This window comes from Carettochelys insculpta, chromosome 5, assembly GCF_033958435.1.
Source record: "Carettochelys insculpta isolate YL-2023 chromosome 5, ASM3395843v1, whole genome shotgun sequence".
Classification (NCBI taxonomy): domain Eukaryota; kingdom Metazoa; phylum Chordata; order Testudines; family Carettochelyidae; genus Carettochelys; species Carettochelys insculpta.
The window spans coordinates 87,125,674-87,143,277 of NC_134141.1; the positions used below are offsets into that span (position 1 = coordinate 87,125,674).

A 17,604-nucleotide genomic window follows, 5' to 3' on the forward strand; every position below is an offset into this window, starting at 1 on the left:
AATCGGAAAAATATGCAGGACATCAAAACATCAGAGGGTATTAGGGGGCTGGCAAACTGCTTTTGCTGAGGTGTGTTTTATGAAGAGATACTGTCCCTGGCATAAGCAGTGTCTGCACTCTGACTGCACTCAGTTACTTTACCCTGAATTATGACCCATTAAAGCAGCCACATGAATCACTGAACTGGATTACTGCAAATTATTTGCAGTGCATTTAGCTGTTACTTTTTCATAAAAGCAAGCTGCTGATGCCCTCTAAAAACCAGGATAAAAGACTTCTTCCATTTTTTTTCTTGAAGCTTAAAGCCTCCAGTAATATCAGTCATTTATTTATTTATGTAAGGGAGCAACTTATATTATCTCAGCTTTTTACAGCATAATAAGATTTCCTAATTCAATGGCTGAGAATATTAACAGGAATTGAGTAATTTTAATAATTCAGTTTAATTTTAATAAACCAGGGAAACACAGGAAACACATGAACGTTCTTCTGAAAAAAAAATCAGATTTACTGAATACAGTGTAGAGCGAATACTGTATGCAGAGCTGCAAAATACAATTTCTAGCCATTAAAAGAAAAAGTGAAAATCTGCTAAAAGGAATTCTTACACTAAAAAGCATAAGCTCTTGCATTAGCTTATTTTTGTCACGTTTAGCTTTATTTTCTGCTGTATTATATAACAACTTAAGAGCATTAATAGTGTGAGACAGAAATGGATACTAAATGAAGTCTGTCTAAAAATGTCAATGTAAAGTAAAATTTACTAGATAAATGCAATTTAGCAATTTCCATGGTATTACTGAAAATAGGGCTATATGATTTTTCATGAATGCATACGTTTTTCTGACTGGTTTTGGTTAATTGGTGTAAAAGGGAAATACAGTAATAAAATCAGAGAACTTTATTTCTCTTCTAGAATGTTCTGGGATACACAAATACATTAAAAGGTGTTCTGTGATGTGAACATAAGATTTGAAAAATTACATATATAATTACGAATGATGAAAAAAGTGTTCTCAGTGGTTTCTCTGATCAGTGGGCTCTTCCTTCCTCCCCTTCTCCAGTTCTATCGGGCACGCAACAGAGATTATATCAAACGGCTTACCCTCTCATGGTATTGTACGAACTCAGGAAAATGGACAGTACTCTATTTCATAAAATTTTGCACATTATAAAATTGATGTTTTTATTAGGATATATACAAAGTAATAACATTCTAACCTTATATCAGAGAGAAAATATAATCATCTGGACTCATGCAGTGGTTATGGTATACAGTCAAATGAAATGTACAGTTTTGGAAAGGGGGCTCTCAGATGCCAAAAGGTTAACTAAATTAGGTTATCCCCTAAGCAGTCCCTGCTATCCTTCCGGGCTTCACGGCTGTAAATTAAAAAAGAATACAAAAAAACAGATCCACACTTCTCAAACTGCCAGAAACTCTGACAGAACTGAATGGAGCCAATTACAGCCTTTAATTGTGGCTTGCCACTGGGGCACATAGGTCCTTGCTGGCAAAGAGACAGCACTTTACACCTCCCTATACCAGTGCTGATGAATTTGATTCTGTATGCTTTCGTTCAATTTACAAGCAGAATCTGTCCATTCATAAAAAGAATTACATAATCCTAAAATCCTGTATGTTCTGCATTCATAATATAGAAAGCATAATTTGTATTATTACAGCCATGGATAAGAATGCTTTGCATCTTCACGTTTCCTTCAAGAGCAATGACTTGCTCCGGATACCATGTGAGGCACTGAATGTGGAAAATTTCACTGAAATGTACATATTGAATATATGCGGAAGAGAATAATAAAAACAAAAAATTTACAACTAATGTAAACATATTAGTTTTGACAACAACCAAAATATTGAATAGTTGTAGGACACATGAAAAGGATTTGAGCAGGCAATTTATCCCAGAGGAACAAGATGAAGAGGCCCAGCAATTTTAAGTTGTAGTATAAGAAGAGAAAATGTCAGACATTTTTCCAACAAAATATCATAGTAGCACATATAAAAGGAAATATACCTTCCCCACCAAGCTTGGGTGAAAATATTTGTTTTGTAGATTTTAATAGACCATAATGCCAGAAGAGATTATTAGATCATCTACCCCAGAGGTGGCCCAACTGTGGCTTGCAAGAAGCATGCAGCTGTTTGACAACTAAAATGTGTTGCACAGTCCCCTCTGCCCAATTCTTCACCTGCCAGACTTGGGGGGGGTGTAGGGGTGGGGGCATGCTTGGGACTTCTGCCTTGCAGCAGAGTGGGTGGGAAGGGACTTGTGCCTGTTGGGGAGAGGTATCTCAGAGCACTGACAGGAACAGGACCAAAGCCTCGAACCCCAGCAGGTACTTCCTGCAGGTCAGAACCCCCAAGACCAAGCAGGTATGCCACAGATCTTGAGCTTCTGAAGATTGTCATATGTGGTTCCAAGGGTCAGTAAGTTTAGCCACCCCTCACCTACTCTGACCTCCTGTACATTGCAGGCCATACTTTACCCAAGCACCCACATACTGAGCTCAGTTACTTCAGTTAGTTTAAAGCATTCCAGTCCTCACTTATGTGCCACTAGCAAAGAACAAAAAAGACCAAGAGGTGACTAACGCATGGCGTAGGGAATTGATTAGGTGGAATATAACTGGATCATTCCAGGAGATTATCTTTCCTCTCCACGGCAAAACAGGACAAAAATTTAGTCCCTGCTAATCTGACTTTAGGGGAAATTCCTTCCTGAACCCAAATTTGGTGATCAGTTTGATTCTAAGCATAAGCAAGACATCTAAAAAAAGAGGATTTTCTATGCCACCTCTGAGCATTGGTTTCACCCTGCCTGGTTTTCCTTCTCCAGAAGAAGGATCAAAACAGAATGTGCACAGTTTGCTGTGCATTCAGGAAGAATCCTTCCTGACCCCTACAGGTGATCAGCTGAAGCCCCAAAACATGAGATTACATTGTCTCAACGGAGAATTGCAAGCAATACAAGCATGTTGAAGACAATGCATGCAAACTTGTTCTCCCTATGGCTCAAAAAGGAGATCCAGGAGGATTCCTCCAAAATGGGGAGGGGGAGAAGAAGGGAAAGAAAGAAAATTGCACGCATAGTAATTTGACATGTCTACTTTTATCAAGAATGTTGTTCTCTTCATTACAAAATATAACATTATTGAGTATACCAAATTATAATATCTCTGTTGCTTTTCAGTGGAAGCCACACCAAAAATACAGAAACAATCTCTGATACATTAGTAGCTGCTAAATTACTGATAGATTCCAGGTTGAAAATGAAATCCTGCTCTTCAAGTCTACTGATGTATTTGATGAAATGGAGTCTGTTTTCTCCATGACATATACAGGAATAGCTGAGGGACTCTCTTGTGATGCCAACTTTTCTATATCTATATACATATGGACTTCTCCAAGAAAAAATATTTTCTGACATTTCAAGCTAACCTTCTTGTCATATACTTGGACTAATGGTGTAAGTAAACTGAATAGACCCATGACCAGATTTTATAAGTCCAAAGCAAGAAATGAAAAGGCGTTTGTTGCTGTTTCAGCACTTATTTTGCATCAATATCTGCTTCACATGAGTTTTTTCCCAGAAGAGATTAATTGTTCCAGCTGACCGCAGATGTGAAATTCCCTTGTGAGGAGGCTGATTCAACGCACGCTTCTGGAAATTCGTGGGAACTATCTAAGTCCATTTTTGAGAAGACAGATAAGGAAGGAGCCATTGTGAAGTTGAGTGCATTAAATTTGCACTAAGTCATAAGGAAAAGTAGCCCTGAATGACTGCTGCTAGAAGGAAGGGGCTGAAAGGGCATCTTTGTTTCAGAGAAAACTTTATTATGTAGATGATACTTGAGAAAGTATATATGATTTTTTTTCTTAAGCACTCAAGTGAGCTCTTAAAATTGGATCCAAGGTTGTTCTAGAGAATTCTTAAGAGTCAGTAATAAATCCCAGTGATGCAAGAAGGGAGTGTGATTAGCGGATTTCAGAAGAGGCTCTCTTCTTACCACCGTTAGGATTTATCACAGATTCTCAAGAGCACTCATAATCCCAGGATCCTGTGATCTTGTGGAAGCTTTAAATTCCTTCTAGTGAAGAATGGCTGTAACTACAAATAGTCAGATAATTCAGGGCCACAGCAAGAGGAAAAAGGACAATACTGAAAAAAGCTTTTATAAAAATAAATCTTGAATCTTGAGTATTTCTACATGAAAAATTAGTAAACTTTCTAAGGGCTTCAGACTACTACAAAGAGAACCACAGAAATATTTTCACACTGAATATGCGTAGAAAGGTCTCAGATGCAGACATGAGAAGAACACTGGCAGGGCAACAGGTTCCTTACAGTAGAACTCCTAATACCATCTTCCAAAAAATAAAAATAAAAAAAACAATTTAGGAGTTCATTGCACCAATATATCTTTGTAAAATCACATATAAATGTTTTTATTTATTTTGAAATGACATCATTGCAGTCAGGACAATGATTGCCACATAAGAATCTCAATTCTCACATAATGAATGGGCCAAAAAGATCTTTTGTAAGTTTTAGCTCTCTCTCTCATTAGTATCCCATAACACTGAGGGCTTTTAAATGCACGGTCACAAAATGTCACAGGTCCGCAATTAAACTGGTTCCCACCCCTGAACCTGGGAAAAACAAACAAACAAACCAACCACCCAAAACACATTACACATTGACTTGGCTTCAGCTAACTTGTAATAGACCAAAAGAGTGGTTTTATTACCCAGTGATGTAGCAAGTCTATGTTGGACTTAGGCAGGTGAAAAAGACTGTCAAGCACTTATTTATTTATTTATGTAAACAAGAAAAGAAGTTCATGTAAAACTGTTTGCACAACACTGGAAGCCTGTTTTGGAATTGGAAATCTTTCTTGTAAATGGCTTCTCATAGACCAGGAAGATTTCAGCTACACTTTTGGAAATCGTCATATCTATGGAGCTCTCTTATGTTCTATGCTAGAGCAAAGACTCTCAGTTTGGCATGGAGCTATGCATTGAGTGCTTATCTGAAGCCATTCAGCCAGTGAAATTTGCTTGGGTTATCTGCAACAAAAATGAGAACTGTCCATTTGGAACTATTAAAGCTCTGTTTCTCCAGGACTTTTGGTATGAGCAGCACTGGCGGAAAGATTTACATAAGCATCCTTTCCCCATGCAGACAGAAGGTGTCCTTTGCTGAAGCTCCCTCCCTTTAGTGTTGTGAGCAGAAGACTGGTAATTTTTATTAGAGCGAATCGGGAAGCAATCCAACTCCTATGTCACAAATGGATAAAAACCTGATCAGTCAGTCTCTGACAAACACAATTTATGAGGCTCTACTACAGACTGACTCGGTTTGCAACTGTACTTTTTTCCCATACTTGTTAGCTCTGAACACCTGTAGGATTATTCAAAAGAGGAAGCAAAAATCTGGTGCCCCCCCACTTATCGATGTAACAAGGATGACACAGTAGCCCATTCGAAACAGCATAATCTTCTAAAGTTACCAGGTCTTTTGTGTATTCAAGACTGTCCTTATTTCAAATTACAGTGCCTCACTACAAGAGTAAAAACATTTTGGATTCTTGGACCTGTTTCTATAACTACAACACCTAAGTTTAAAAAAGAGCATCTAATTTTTACACAGAGTTTTAAAAAGTAATGAAAAATAAATATTGCTGACAAATGCAATGTGGACTGAAAATTTGTTAAAGCCATTATGTTATTATGGTACAAGCAACATAGGAATAATTTTCAAAAAAAATCTGATGTTTTTATGTTATGAGAACTTAAGTTTCCCTTTGAAAGGTCTGACTTTAAAATACAGTAGGATTTTGCAAAAAATAAAACTTAAAGAGCCCATAAGCTATTTTGTGAGGAAGATACTACCAAAACCGTATATTGCACTTTCAAAAATAAATTGTGGGCTTCACCTATTCCCTACCAGGACCACTGTGGGACTTCTCAGTATGAAGACAAGCTTCAGAAGGGTACCCGTGTTAGTTTGTTTCACAAAAAAACAATGCAGCGTTTCATGCTATCTTAAAGTCTAACAAATTTATTTGGACTAAGCTTTCATGGGCTGGAGACCACTTTGTCAAACCCACAAAGTGGAAACTTCCATTTGGCAGGCGTATGTGCAAACATGGGAGTGCATATGACTATGCGGAGGACCACTACTAACCAGATCAATTCAATCAATGTGGATGTGGCCCACTCCCAACAAATTGATGAGAAGACGAGAATAACAAAAGAGGAAATATGATTTTTTAGTGAGCTAGCCATTCCCAGTCTCTGTTGAGATCTAGTCTGATAGTGTCAAGTTTGCATATGAATTCCAGCTCTGCCCTTTCATGCTGCAGTTCAGTCCATTACTGAAGGTTTTATGCTCAAGTATTGCAACTTTCAAGACCGTCACTGAGAGTCCAAAGAGGTTGAAATACTTTCCTACTGCTTTTGAATGTTACTACATGGGATGCAGAAGGAGGGGCGGGGGTGGTCACCAAATGGATCAATGTTCCTTACTCTCAAAGGCCACATGTGTGCACAACAAATTTTTGCTAACTACTGTGAAAACTCTTTTGAAGCATATTGATGCAATCTTATGCAGACCTTAAGTGAACGAGAGGAGAAATTCATACTGCAAATAGTTGATTCATAGAAAAGGGGAGAAAGGGAGAATGGTCAAGACCACCCTGCTGTTTGGCTCTGTCATATAGTGCATGGAATATACCTTGCAACCCAATTAGCTTCCCCTTGAGGGGAAAACTTGAGAGCAAGAGGCATGCAGGTCTGGCAGGACAGGGAGCCAGAAAAACTTCAGGTACCTAGGTACAGAAAAGTGGATAACTTTCACGACAAAAATGCTCCGCTTTGTAGCATTATGGAAAAAAATGTTATATTCCATAGCCACACAACAGAATACACAGGATCTTCATCAGAATTAGCATGAGTTTTTCACATTATCCGCAGATGAATATAAACAGGTACACTGGTGCCTGTCTACAAGTTTCTGAAATTCTCTCTATGACTATAAGGAATAATTTAAAAAAAATATGAAATGACAGTTACAAAAAAAAGGGAACTGTAACAGTTTTGAGGTAACTGAACCTCTGATCTCTCTGTGGTCTACTAAATGGATGCTCCCTTCTGCACCATGACTCCAGCCAATACCTCTCTATGGACACAATCCATTCACAGCCACCCCAGAATTCACACTTGTTTTCCCAGAAGGTCTAACCTAGTTCAACTCCTGCAGGTTTCTTTCCCCTTCTAGGGACAATGACACCCTCCCTTTGTTGGCAGCCTCTTATGCCTGGAAAAAAATCAGGCAAAAGGGGCTGCAGACAAAGGTGGGGGGGAGGGGTTTGCCAGCAGAAACACATTTACACAGCTTTTTTTGTGCCAGCAGCAGTGTCTTCCAGTGAGCTAATATGCAAATGAGTGGCCATTTGCATTTTTGAGGCCGGTCATTTGCACATCCTGCTGCGGGCAGTTCAAGTCAGTGTAACCATAGCCAGTATAATTATCTACACAACGACAACTCTTTCAATAATTAATAATAAAGCTTTTAAAATTAAACTTGTATCATTTACAGAATGGAGTAACCAATTTGTTAGAATTTGCACAAGAATATACATTTGCTTTATAAATTTTTTCATTTACTCCTGTTAATATTTAAATAAAAATGAATTTAAAAAAATGAATAACACACCCAGCATTTGAAAATATACACTATCAAACACAAAACATCAAGTACTAGTAACCCCAAACCTGCAAGATGCATTTTCTCATACTTTTTCTAGACTGAAATGGGGCTTTAATGTGCCATGAAACAAAACTAAACTGTTAAGTGTATTTTCTTTTAACGATTTCTAAAAGTTTGTTTGACAATAATAAGTTTTTCATGAGATTTCAAGATGTTGATTGTCACTTCCCTCAGCTTATTTCTTCCCTCAACATTTTAAGAAAGGATTACTAACATTCTTACTCTTTTCCTTTGCTAATATATATATCCTATTGCTCTGCTAACTAAAAAGTTGACTGACATTTTTAAACATGACAATTTAGTGTAGGCATAGCATCTTTTTCCTCTTTAGATTAAAAAAAGTAATACCTTCAAATGAAACTCAAAGTAGATATACAAAGTAGAACCGTATAAAATGGGGACAGTATAAACTGAACACATGGATAACAAAAAATAAATTTTGACTATTACTACAATGATTATTTAAAACAAAACTCATCCCTTAACTCATCTAGTTAGATAATTCCCTACAGTGTCACACAATGGCAAACAATATAGTTATCAGAGAAGCACTTTCTGAACAGCGCTACTGAATATGGAGAAGGAATAGGTACACTGTTACTTAATTTTCCCTCAGCATTTGTAAATGGGCACCACAGTGTAGAGGAACGCAGGCCAACAGTCTATTCCCAAGTAAAAGTAAGAGTGGGTTTAGTCCATCTGGTGAGAGTCAAAACAGTTCCAAAAGCAGTCGGGCCAACACACTCTCTGGGGTTCTAGGCAAAGCAGGACAGCTGGCTCTGTGCCTTGGGGAATGAAGGTGGTGAGGTGGGGGCCAGGGCAAGCCTTCTCCAGGCATCCCAAAGTGCTGCCCAGAGCACGCTGCTCAGGATTCTGGGGGGTGAATGAAAAGGTTCGGGGGCTCTGGATGCCCCCAGTGAGGTTTTATATTGAAAGCATTACCCCAAATAACTGAAAATCAAGACGAAATCATCAAATCCCTGCAAATGGACTTGCTAAATTTCACCCAATCCTAGTGGTTGGGCAAGTACACAGACCCCCTTTCCTGTGTGCTACTAGCATTGGGTCCAGTCAGTGATGTGGTAAAAAATTTGCACATGTAAAACTTTTCAGATGTTTATTTAAGATATGAGTGCAAATCCATGCAGCTTGCACAAAACACACTCTTCTGTGCGAGGAAAGCAGGGACATCCTTAGGATTTAGAAGGCCCTATGTCAGGGGTTGGCAACCTGTGGCTCTGAGCCCTGCCACTGTTGACTCCACTTATGGCTCTGGAAGCTGCTGCCGCTTAAATAAAGCCCACCGTTAACACAGGTTTTAGGTTTTCCTTGTTTAAGCAGCAGCAGCCTCCAGAGTCGCAAGTGGTTTCAGTGGCGGCAGGAAGCCCGGAAGGGAAAGCTGGCAGCCACCCACATGCTGCACACAGGGAAAGGAGAAATGTGAGGAGGAGCAGCTGAGCCTGCCTGTCCTGCTGGCGCACGGCTGGGAAAGAGGAGGAGGAGGCCAGGCAGCTATCAGCTGGCAGAGAGAGGGCATGAGTGCCCTGCCTCCCAGTCACGCGGAAGCTGCTGTCCAATGCAAATGCCTCCCGCCACGATCAAAACTGTGCAAGTGGGGCTGGATGCACACCTGGCATAATCAATCTGTCATGCCTTGGAGCGTTGCAAGGTGTCTGCCCCCAACCTTGAGCTTTCAGCTTCCCCCAGCTGAAATCAATCACTTCCCTTCAAACAGACCTTAAAATAAATTCCCAGGTGGCGGGGGTGGGAGAAGACGCACCAGGAGAGGCGGTCATCTCAGGCAGGTAAATATTGCGGATGAGGAGGCTTATGGGAGTTAAGCCTGGAGATGGGGTGCAGTTTGCAGGATTGGGGTAAAGCTTGGGAACAGGAGAATAGATTTGGGGGCTGAGGCAGGTTAAGTGTGGAGATGGAGGTAACAACTTTCTAAATGGTAAAAATCATTGTGTGTCCACTGTTAAAACAGGAGTGACAAAAAGTATGGTTTGATGTTCTTTATTAAGGACTGTCTCATACTCACATGCATACTGACTTCTGAAGTATTGATTCCGTCACAGAATTTGAAAAAAAAGTCTTGCTAGTTCAGTTAGACACCCCTGCCCTATGCACTACTATTGAACTGGCATCCCTGCACTTTATGACAGCACAGAGAGGAGGGATGATGATTTTTTCATGTGTTCAGCAACATATTAATGGAATATTTTTAAAGCAAAGTTTAGACTAAGATCCTGTAGATTAAGATAGTAAGTTCAGAAACTGACAGTATATATACCCAGGGTTGGCAAATGCCTCTTAAATGGCTTTGTTACCAGTCAAATGGCTCATTCACAGCTTCAGTGTTCGGCTAAATAGGTCTGTCAGTTTTTTTCACTTTCAAGTCAAGTGGATCTTCTCTGGAGGAAGCAGAGCCACAGAACAGGGGCAGAAAGAGGTGGACAGATGGACATTAAGACCCAGTGGTGCCCTATGCAGTTGCATATTCTACATATAGGTAAGGATGACCCTGCAAGAAACGATTGCTTTTTTTATATAGTCTCATTCTTACCTGTTTTGAGTTGGTTAAATACAATTTTGCTCCCAAGTTTAAGATCTGCAGCTTCACAAGGTCATCTTCGTTAGTGAAGCTCTTAGCCATCTTCCTCAAAATATCAGGTGCAATCTTTGGAACTCGTTCACAATATTCCCCAATGAGCCAGAGAATGCTGGCTCTAGCCACAGGAACCTAAACGACAAAAGAGTTAAGTATATGTTTCACAAATATACTCATTTGTAACTTTCATGTGCTATTAAATAGGCATATACAGAAGTATGCAAGTAATCAACTATTTACTACTGCTAATGCAGTAATACCTAGAAGCTCCAGCATGGATCAAGGCCCCATTATGCTGGGCAGTGTACGTGCACATAAAAAGACAGTCCCTGTGCCAAACAGCTCCCAATATGAACAAACAGGATAAAGTGCACTAGCAGAAACAGCAGCACACAGACAATATGACATGTCTATGTTTATAATGCAAGTAAGTGAAAGAGAGGGGAATGGGACACCGGTGTGCCCTCGCCACCGCTCCGCCTTCCCAACATGACCTTCAATGGCACAATGTTAGCCATTTTAGACATCACTGTGTTTATTTTCAAGCAACAAAACAATGTTTGGTGGAAGGGGTTGAGGTGGGTTTGTTTTGGTTTGGTTTTTTACAATAAACTCCCTCAACTCCAGGTCATTTGTTTTAAAGACACGAGAGACATAGTTCAGATTGTTGCTAGCTCTTCTTTATAAGGCTATTTTGAACACTTTTCACTTCACTAAAATAATGTGCCTGAATTTTCATTACAATATTTTAAATAAGAATTTTTTTCTCAAAAATATAAGGCAAGTTAGACATGGAATCTGTGAGAGATGAGAGCTCAAAATCAAATTGATCTCACCTCCTGAATGTTTAGACAAGTTTCCTCGCCAAAGGCTCTTAAGGAATGTAAGCTGTCATGCAATAAGAAGCAAGGTCCTCTTATGGATTTGTAACTGGTTAAAGGAACCAAAGTATGGGAATAAATGGTCAGGTTTCAGAATAAGGAGGGGTAACCAACCAGGGGTCTGTACTGGGACCAATCCTATTCAACAAATTCATAAACAATCTAGGGGAAGAGAACAGTGAGATGACAAAATTTGCAGATACTAAACTGTTCAAGACAGATGAGTCCAAAACAGATTGTGAAGAGCTTCAAAAGGATCTCATCAAACTAGATAACTGGGCAACAAAATGATAGATGAATGCATATTGGAAAACACAATCCCAAACATACATACAAAGTGATGGAGACTAAATTCACTATTGCAACTTGAGAGAGCTCTTGGAGTCCTTTTAGATAGTTCTCTGAAAACGTCCAATCAACGTGCAGCCACAGTCAAAAAAAATCAAAGAGAATGTTAAGAACCATTAAATAAGGGATAGAGAATGCAACAGAATATTTTATTGCCTCTATATAAATCCGTGATATTCCCATATCCTGAATACTGCACATAGACGTGCTTGCCTTACCTCAAAAGATATAGTAGCATTAGAAAAAGTTCAGAAAAGGCAACAAAAATTATCAGGGGTATAGAATGGCTGTGAGGAGAGATTAAAAAAGATTGACTTTTCATCTTAAAAGAGAAGAGATTAAAGGGGGATATCAGAGATCTACAAAATAATGACTGATGTGGAGAAAATGAATAAGTAAATGTTATTTACTGGTTTCCATAACATGAGAACTAGGGGTCACCCAAATGAAATTAATAGGTAACTGTTTTAAAACAAACAAAAGGAAGCATTTCTTCATGCAACACAGTCAACCTGTAGAACACCTTCCCAGAGAATGCTGTGAAGACCAAGACTTTAACAGGCCTCAAAAAGAATTAAATCAATTCATGGAGCATAGGCCCGCCAAAGGCTATTAGCCAGGATGGGTAGGAATGATGACCCCTAGCCTGTTTGTCAGAAGCTGAGAATGAGTGAGGGAAGGGATCACTTGAGGATTAACCGGTCTGCTCATTCCCTCTGGGACACCTAGCATTGGCCACCCTCAGAAGACATAATACTCAGCTAGATGGACCTTTGGTATGGCTATTCTTCTGTTAAGTGAGTTATTTAAGGTTCAAAATCAGAACAGTAATAAATATCTATTTTCCCCTCTTAGCAGTCTCAAAACTCAGAATGCAAATCAACGTATGTAGGTCTAGGGAACTGTGTTAAAAATATAGATACAGGCCAAGGTATTTTATGCTATATTTTGTACAGTTGCAACTATACAGCTCAATTCAAACAAAAGTAAGTGTTTCCTGGGAAAACATGGGATACTCCCACCAATAAAGAGGAACCAAACAGAATGTGGGAAAATAGAGTACAGGTTGAACCTCTCTCATCTGGCACTCCAGGGACATGACTGGTGCGAGACGTGAGAATTTGCTGCACAACAGGAGGTCAATATTTTCTAGCACATTACCAACACTTCCACTGTTTACTGGGCTCTAACATGACATTTAGTTGTAAATTACAGCTAAATAACAGCACAGAAAACTGAGAGCCAAGACTGGCGGCTGTAAACTAACTTTATGGGGCCACGGGAAACTTGGCCAAACCCATGATAAGTGGTCATGTGGCTAATTTAAATAATGCCAGATTACAGATTTTGCCAGACGAGACTGTTCCAGATTAGAGAGGTTCAACTTTAGTGAGTTCTACCCCACAAAAAAATCTCAAAAGCATCAATGAAAAGTTCAAATATAGAAAAGATATGCAAGCTAGGGTTAATGTAACTCCAAAATAATATAATGAAGGAACCATAAAGCTCTAAGACAAAGCATGTTCTCCTGCAACACTCACAGTATTTTAACTGTATTGGAGTGAGTCTACTGAATAAGAGCAAGTAGAGACATATCTGAAGCATCAAGTAAAAAAAGTTTTAAATACAGTTAGAAAATAAATTCATGTAAAGTGATAAGACTGATGCCATTATTGTACACCAATCTCAGAAGGAAAAGAGGTTATTTCTAATGTTCCAAAGGTTACACTGCATTAAGACCTTACTCCCAATCTATTATTTTAAATTGGGCTAAAGAATAGTAATTGAGTGGTACATTACATTTTCCAGTACAGGAACAGTTCAAGTTGCCTGCAGTACAGCTACATACCTCTAAATAAGAATATATGGGCAACTTCAGATTTCAGTTATGCTAGATTTATTTTTCTTAAATATTTCATTAGATACTTGTTTAAAATTAGAATTTTACAGGAGAGCACCAACTATTCTGCTTAAGTAGCTGCATCAGATCAGGAGTTTTTGCATACAGTTTGTCCTTCATAAAACACCCCTTCAAGTCTATTGACTCTTCTCAGATAATTGACAATTTAATACTTTCTCTAAGTTAAATAGGGGCCTAAAATTTGTAACTTCTCAGAAATATTTAAGCCACTGCATTTATTTTACTTCTCCCAGTGCTTTGTCTGTTAAATTATTATAATACTTCACATAATGCAACTGTTAATGCAAGAACTATAGCCACTTAAAATAATTTTTGAAATTCAGATTAAAAATTGCACCAGTATGAAGCTTCATTAGAATGACAAAAGGTAGTCTGTTTCACCTTTTTGTTCCTCTTTTGACCAATGTCACTAGCCTTCTTTGTAAATAAATACCGTATATATTAAACACAGTTTTGTGCAACAAGGATCAATGTCAATTAGAGACTTTTTGAAACAAACCTGAGCAAAAGCCACTTTAATGTATAAGCATATATGGAACTGATGAACCCATTGTTTCCGTGTCAGTGAATTTGTTAGGGGTCAGAATCACATAATATTTTCAGATTTCTTTTTCCCCGTTTAAGTCTCTCAGTCCTCACCCATGTAATAGCAAGTATATGATCCTGCACTCATTGTTTGAGACATTCTAAGCCATTCAAAAACAGCAAACAAGAAATAAAGGCACTTCTACTCCTTCATTGCCTTTTTCAGTACGGGATAAGTAGGGACCTTGAATTGACAAAAATACAGGAAATAATACTTCCATTATGCAGTCCTGCTTTGCATTATCCTCAAAGGAAAACAGGATGGTAAATTACTTTGCCTGATGCTTTATTCTATATGCCCAGAGCAAGTGGTTAAGTGCACTTTTCAAACCCTAATATAAGAAGGCAGTTTCTACTGCCATTTTAACCCATTAACTTGTTCAGGGGCGGGGTAGGGGAGAAGAGGGTTGGGGGACAGCGAACAAGGGCTTGGCTGCTCAACAGTTAGAAAAAGACATCGAGAAAGATTTTATAGAACACTAAGTAAGTAGCTTAATTCAATAGCTATTGTGTTTTCAACTAAAATCTTACTCTACAACATGGGTGTCCAACTTTTTGGCTTGCCTGGGCTGCATTGAGTGAAGAGGAATTGTCTTGGGCCGCATATAAAATATATAATATAGTTAATGTATATAAATCACATAAATGTTAAAAGTTTACAATCTTGTGCGGCCGCATTACTAGCTGTCCAGGGCCGCACGTAGCCCGCGGGCTGGACACGCCTGCTCTACAACACAGCATTCTAAAGTAAATATTGCAGAAACCAATTCTATTTACTCAAATTTGTCAAAGAAAGAACCAACAGATGTCGAAATTAAGAGCAAGTTAGGCCTAATATTCTGCATCCAAACGGAACTTAAGTTTTGAAATTTAGTGGGGATAAGAAAGAAGGTAAAATAGATAACTGTCTGCTAGATTATAGGAACGTGCCTGAGAAGGCGCAGGAGAAAAATATATATTTTCTGAATGGTTTTCCCACATTGAAATATTTCAAGAACTCCCCTGTTATATTACTCCTGGAAGAAATCTGAACCATTGCACATAAACAGAATTTATGTCCCCCACAGATTTCTTTGCTTCCCTGCACAAAAATGATTTTCTGATCAGGACGCAAAGGGAGGGGAGGAAGTGCCCTAAAACAACTCCCCAAAATACCTTCCAATCCTATTCTAACGGCAAGAATTGTAACCTCTCTTTTCCTAGCTACCAAAGCTTCTTAATCCCTCCTCAATGGCATGCCCCAATACAATTTCCCTTCAAAGTGTTCAGCTCTCCTTTGCCAAGTATCCACCTTAATCTCCCTCAAACTGACAAAGTTGGCAACCTTTCATTCTCTTTTCATCCCAGTGGAAAGTATTCCTTCCTACCTCGATTAAAAATTATATGTGCACATGTGTTTCACGATCAAGCTACGCACCTTGACGCAACTGAGATATCCTTGAAACAGTATGAAAGATGACAGAAGCAAAATACTACCAATATGTGAAAGAAGTTGACTTAGTAATATTAGATGAGAGCAAGAGAAGGTGAAGCAAACTCAGAGTTCCCAACACCTAGAAAGCAGCACAGGCAGCAGAACAGGGAGTGTTTGCTCCAGAGTACAACGTGCCCCTTCCAATCTCTGATGAGATGGAGAACCTAATTTAGAACATACTTCAAATTATACATTCTTCAGAGAAGCAGTAACCTGTTTTATGTATCTGTAGAACATCTAGCACAATAAAGATGGGTTCCAATCACTACTGCAATAGGAACAGGCTTAGCAAAATTCATTTTTTTAAAATGTCAATTATTTTTACATTTGTGAAGGTAGACCAGGGCTAAGACAGTCTAAATAGTGTGCTGCAGTGGGCTCCCTGGGTAGTCACATGTGTCATGACACAAACGATAAAAGTGTAGGGGAAACTGCAGTCATCCTGGTGCAGTTCAGTGGAACCTTTAGACAGGACTTCAAGGAGTACTATGAGTTATTGACCGCTGCCCTGCTGATGAACAGTTCCTGCCTAGGGATGGCTCCCTTGTTACTAGCTAGCAAATGAGAAAGTAGGGCCACAACAGCAGAGCTGCAAAGGGCTCCCTGCTTGGTCTCAGGACCAGTAACACTTGATCCTGGCAAGCACAAGGTGTGGGGAAGGCTGCAGTCCTGGGAGGGCAGAGCAGAGACCTCTAGCATGATAAGCTAGTGTTTTATAGAATACGTTCACCACAGAATGTCTGTTGTAGACTGCCATGGGAGCCAATGAGCAGTGGAATAACCTCTCTCATGGCCAAGAAATATGCCATCTCCTTCTTGCAGTCCTGCTCATGGCCTCAAGCTCTATCATGGCAAGACCACAACCTTCTCTTCACCTTGAGGCCGACAAGGGGCAGGTGACATTGGCCTGAGATAGCACTGAAAACCCTCTGCAGCTCCTCTCTCAGGAACTCACTCATTGACTCCTGACAGCAAGCCTACAGAAAGCTCCCTGCGTGGTGGCAAAGCTGGTGAAACCCTATCCCTGCAGGCACGCCAACTGTTCTTGATTGATTTTCTCCTGTCGATTTCTTTGTGTCAGCTGAAATCAACGTTTACAGACAGTTATCGATTAAAACAGAATCCTGCCAAGCCTAAATAAGAATAATAATTTAACAAGTAGGAGGGGAAAAAAACTGCAAATGGATAGAAGCACTGCAGTAGTATTCTAGAAGTATTCTAGTAACTTATAGATTAGTTGGGTATTCTGAGAAGTTAACTATCTGGCATTTTTTCATCAAAAGACGGTAGCAAGTCTTTTTTATGATTGCTAGGATTTGCTGAATTCAAATACGGTTGTTGCCACGTTGCATGTTGTATGTAAAGGCTTCTACCAAGAAAACAAAGTAATATATGGAGAACTATATTTCCTTTTAGTTTAGGCTTAATATACTTTAAGATTTATACTTAATATACTTTACTGAGCTTTAATGGTATATAATGAAAGCGGTTAGATGATATGCATAACTTTTTACAAAAAGTTATTAATTCAGTTTCTTATTTGTAAATATTAGAAATCTATCTACCTATAGATCTGTACCTACTTGAGAGAATTTCTGCATCCATCTGTCTGTCTGTGAGTCTGTTTGTTCAAGAACTCCTTTTATATGGCAAGAGCCGGGACCACCAAATTTATTATACATCTTCCTCTCATCCTAACGTAAAGCAAGATCAGGGACTGGTTGTACCAGGAAAATAAAAAGTGCCTAGAATGTGATTGTTTTCTGTAACATGGAAAGGGAAGGGTCTGAGAGAAGGGACAGTTATGCTCTGCAATGATCACTTGAGAAAGCAAATGTGAGGGACAGTTATGCTGCAGAGTGACCACAGGGAAGAGAGTGGCCAGCAGGGGCTGGGTCTCTCCATACTCCTCACCACCTGTACAGGTTAGTCGCCCCCTCTGCCCCCAAACTCTTCCCTGCACAGTCCTTGGCCACAGTACCCAAATATG

At 39.3% G+C, this 17,604-nt stretch overlaps 1 protein-coding gene across 3 annotated transcripts in view; it reads right to left on the minus strand.

Annotated features, from left to right (window-relative positions):
* The window catches only part of AP3B1 (adaptor related protein complex 3 subunit beta 1), a 238,513-nt gene that overhangs the window by 102,221 nt on the left and 118,688 nt on the right, over positions 1 to 17,604 (minus strand). For all 3 annotated transcript variants that reach the window (XM_074995451.1, XM_074995450.1, XM_074995452.1), the window contains one exon: positions 10,361 to 10,537. In XM_074995451.1, coding sequence (XP_074851552.1) covers positions 10,361 to 10,537 — 177 coding nt within the window. The remainder of the gene's footprint in view (positions 1 to 10,360; positions 10,538 to 17,604) is intronic.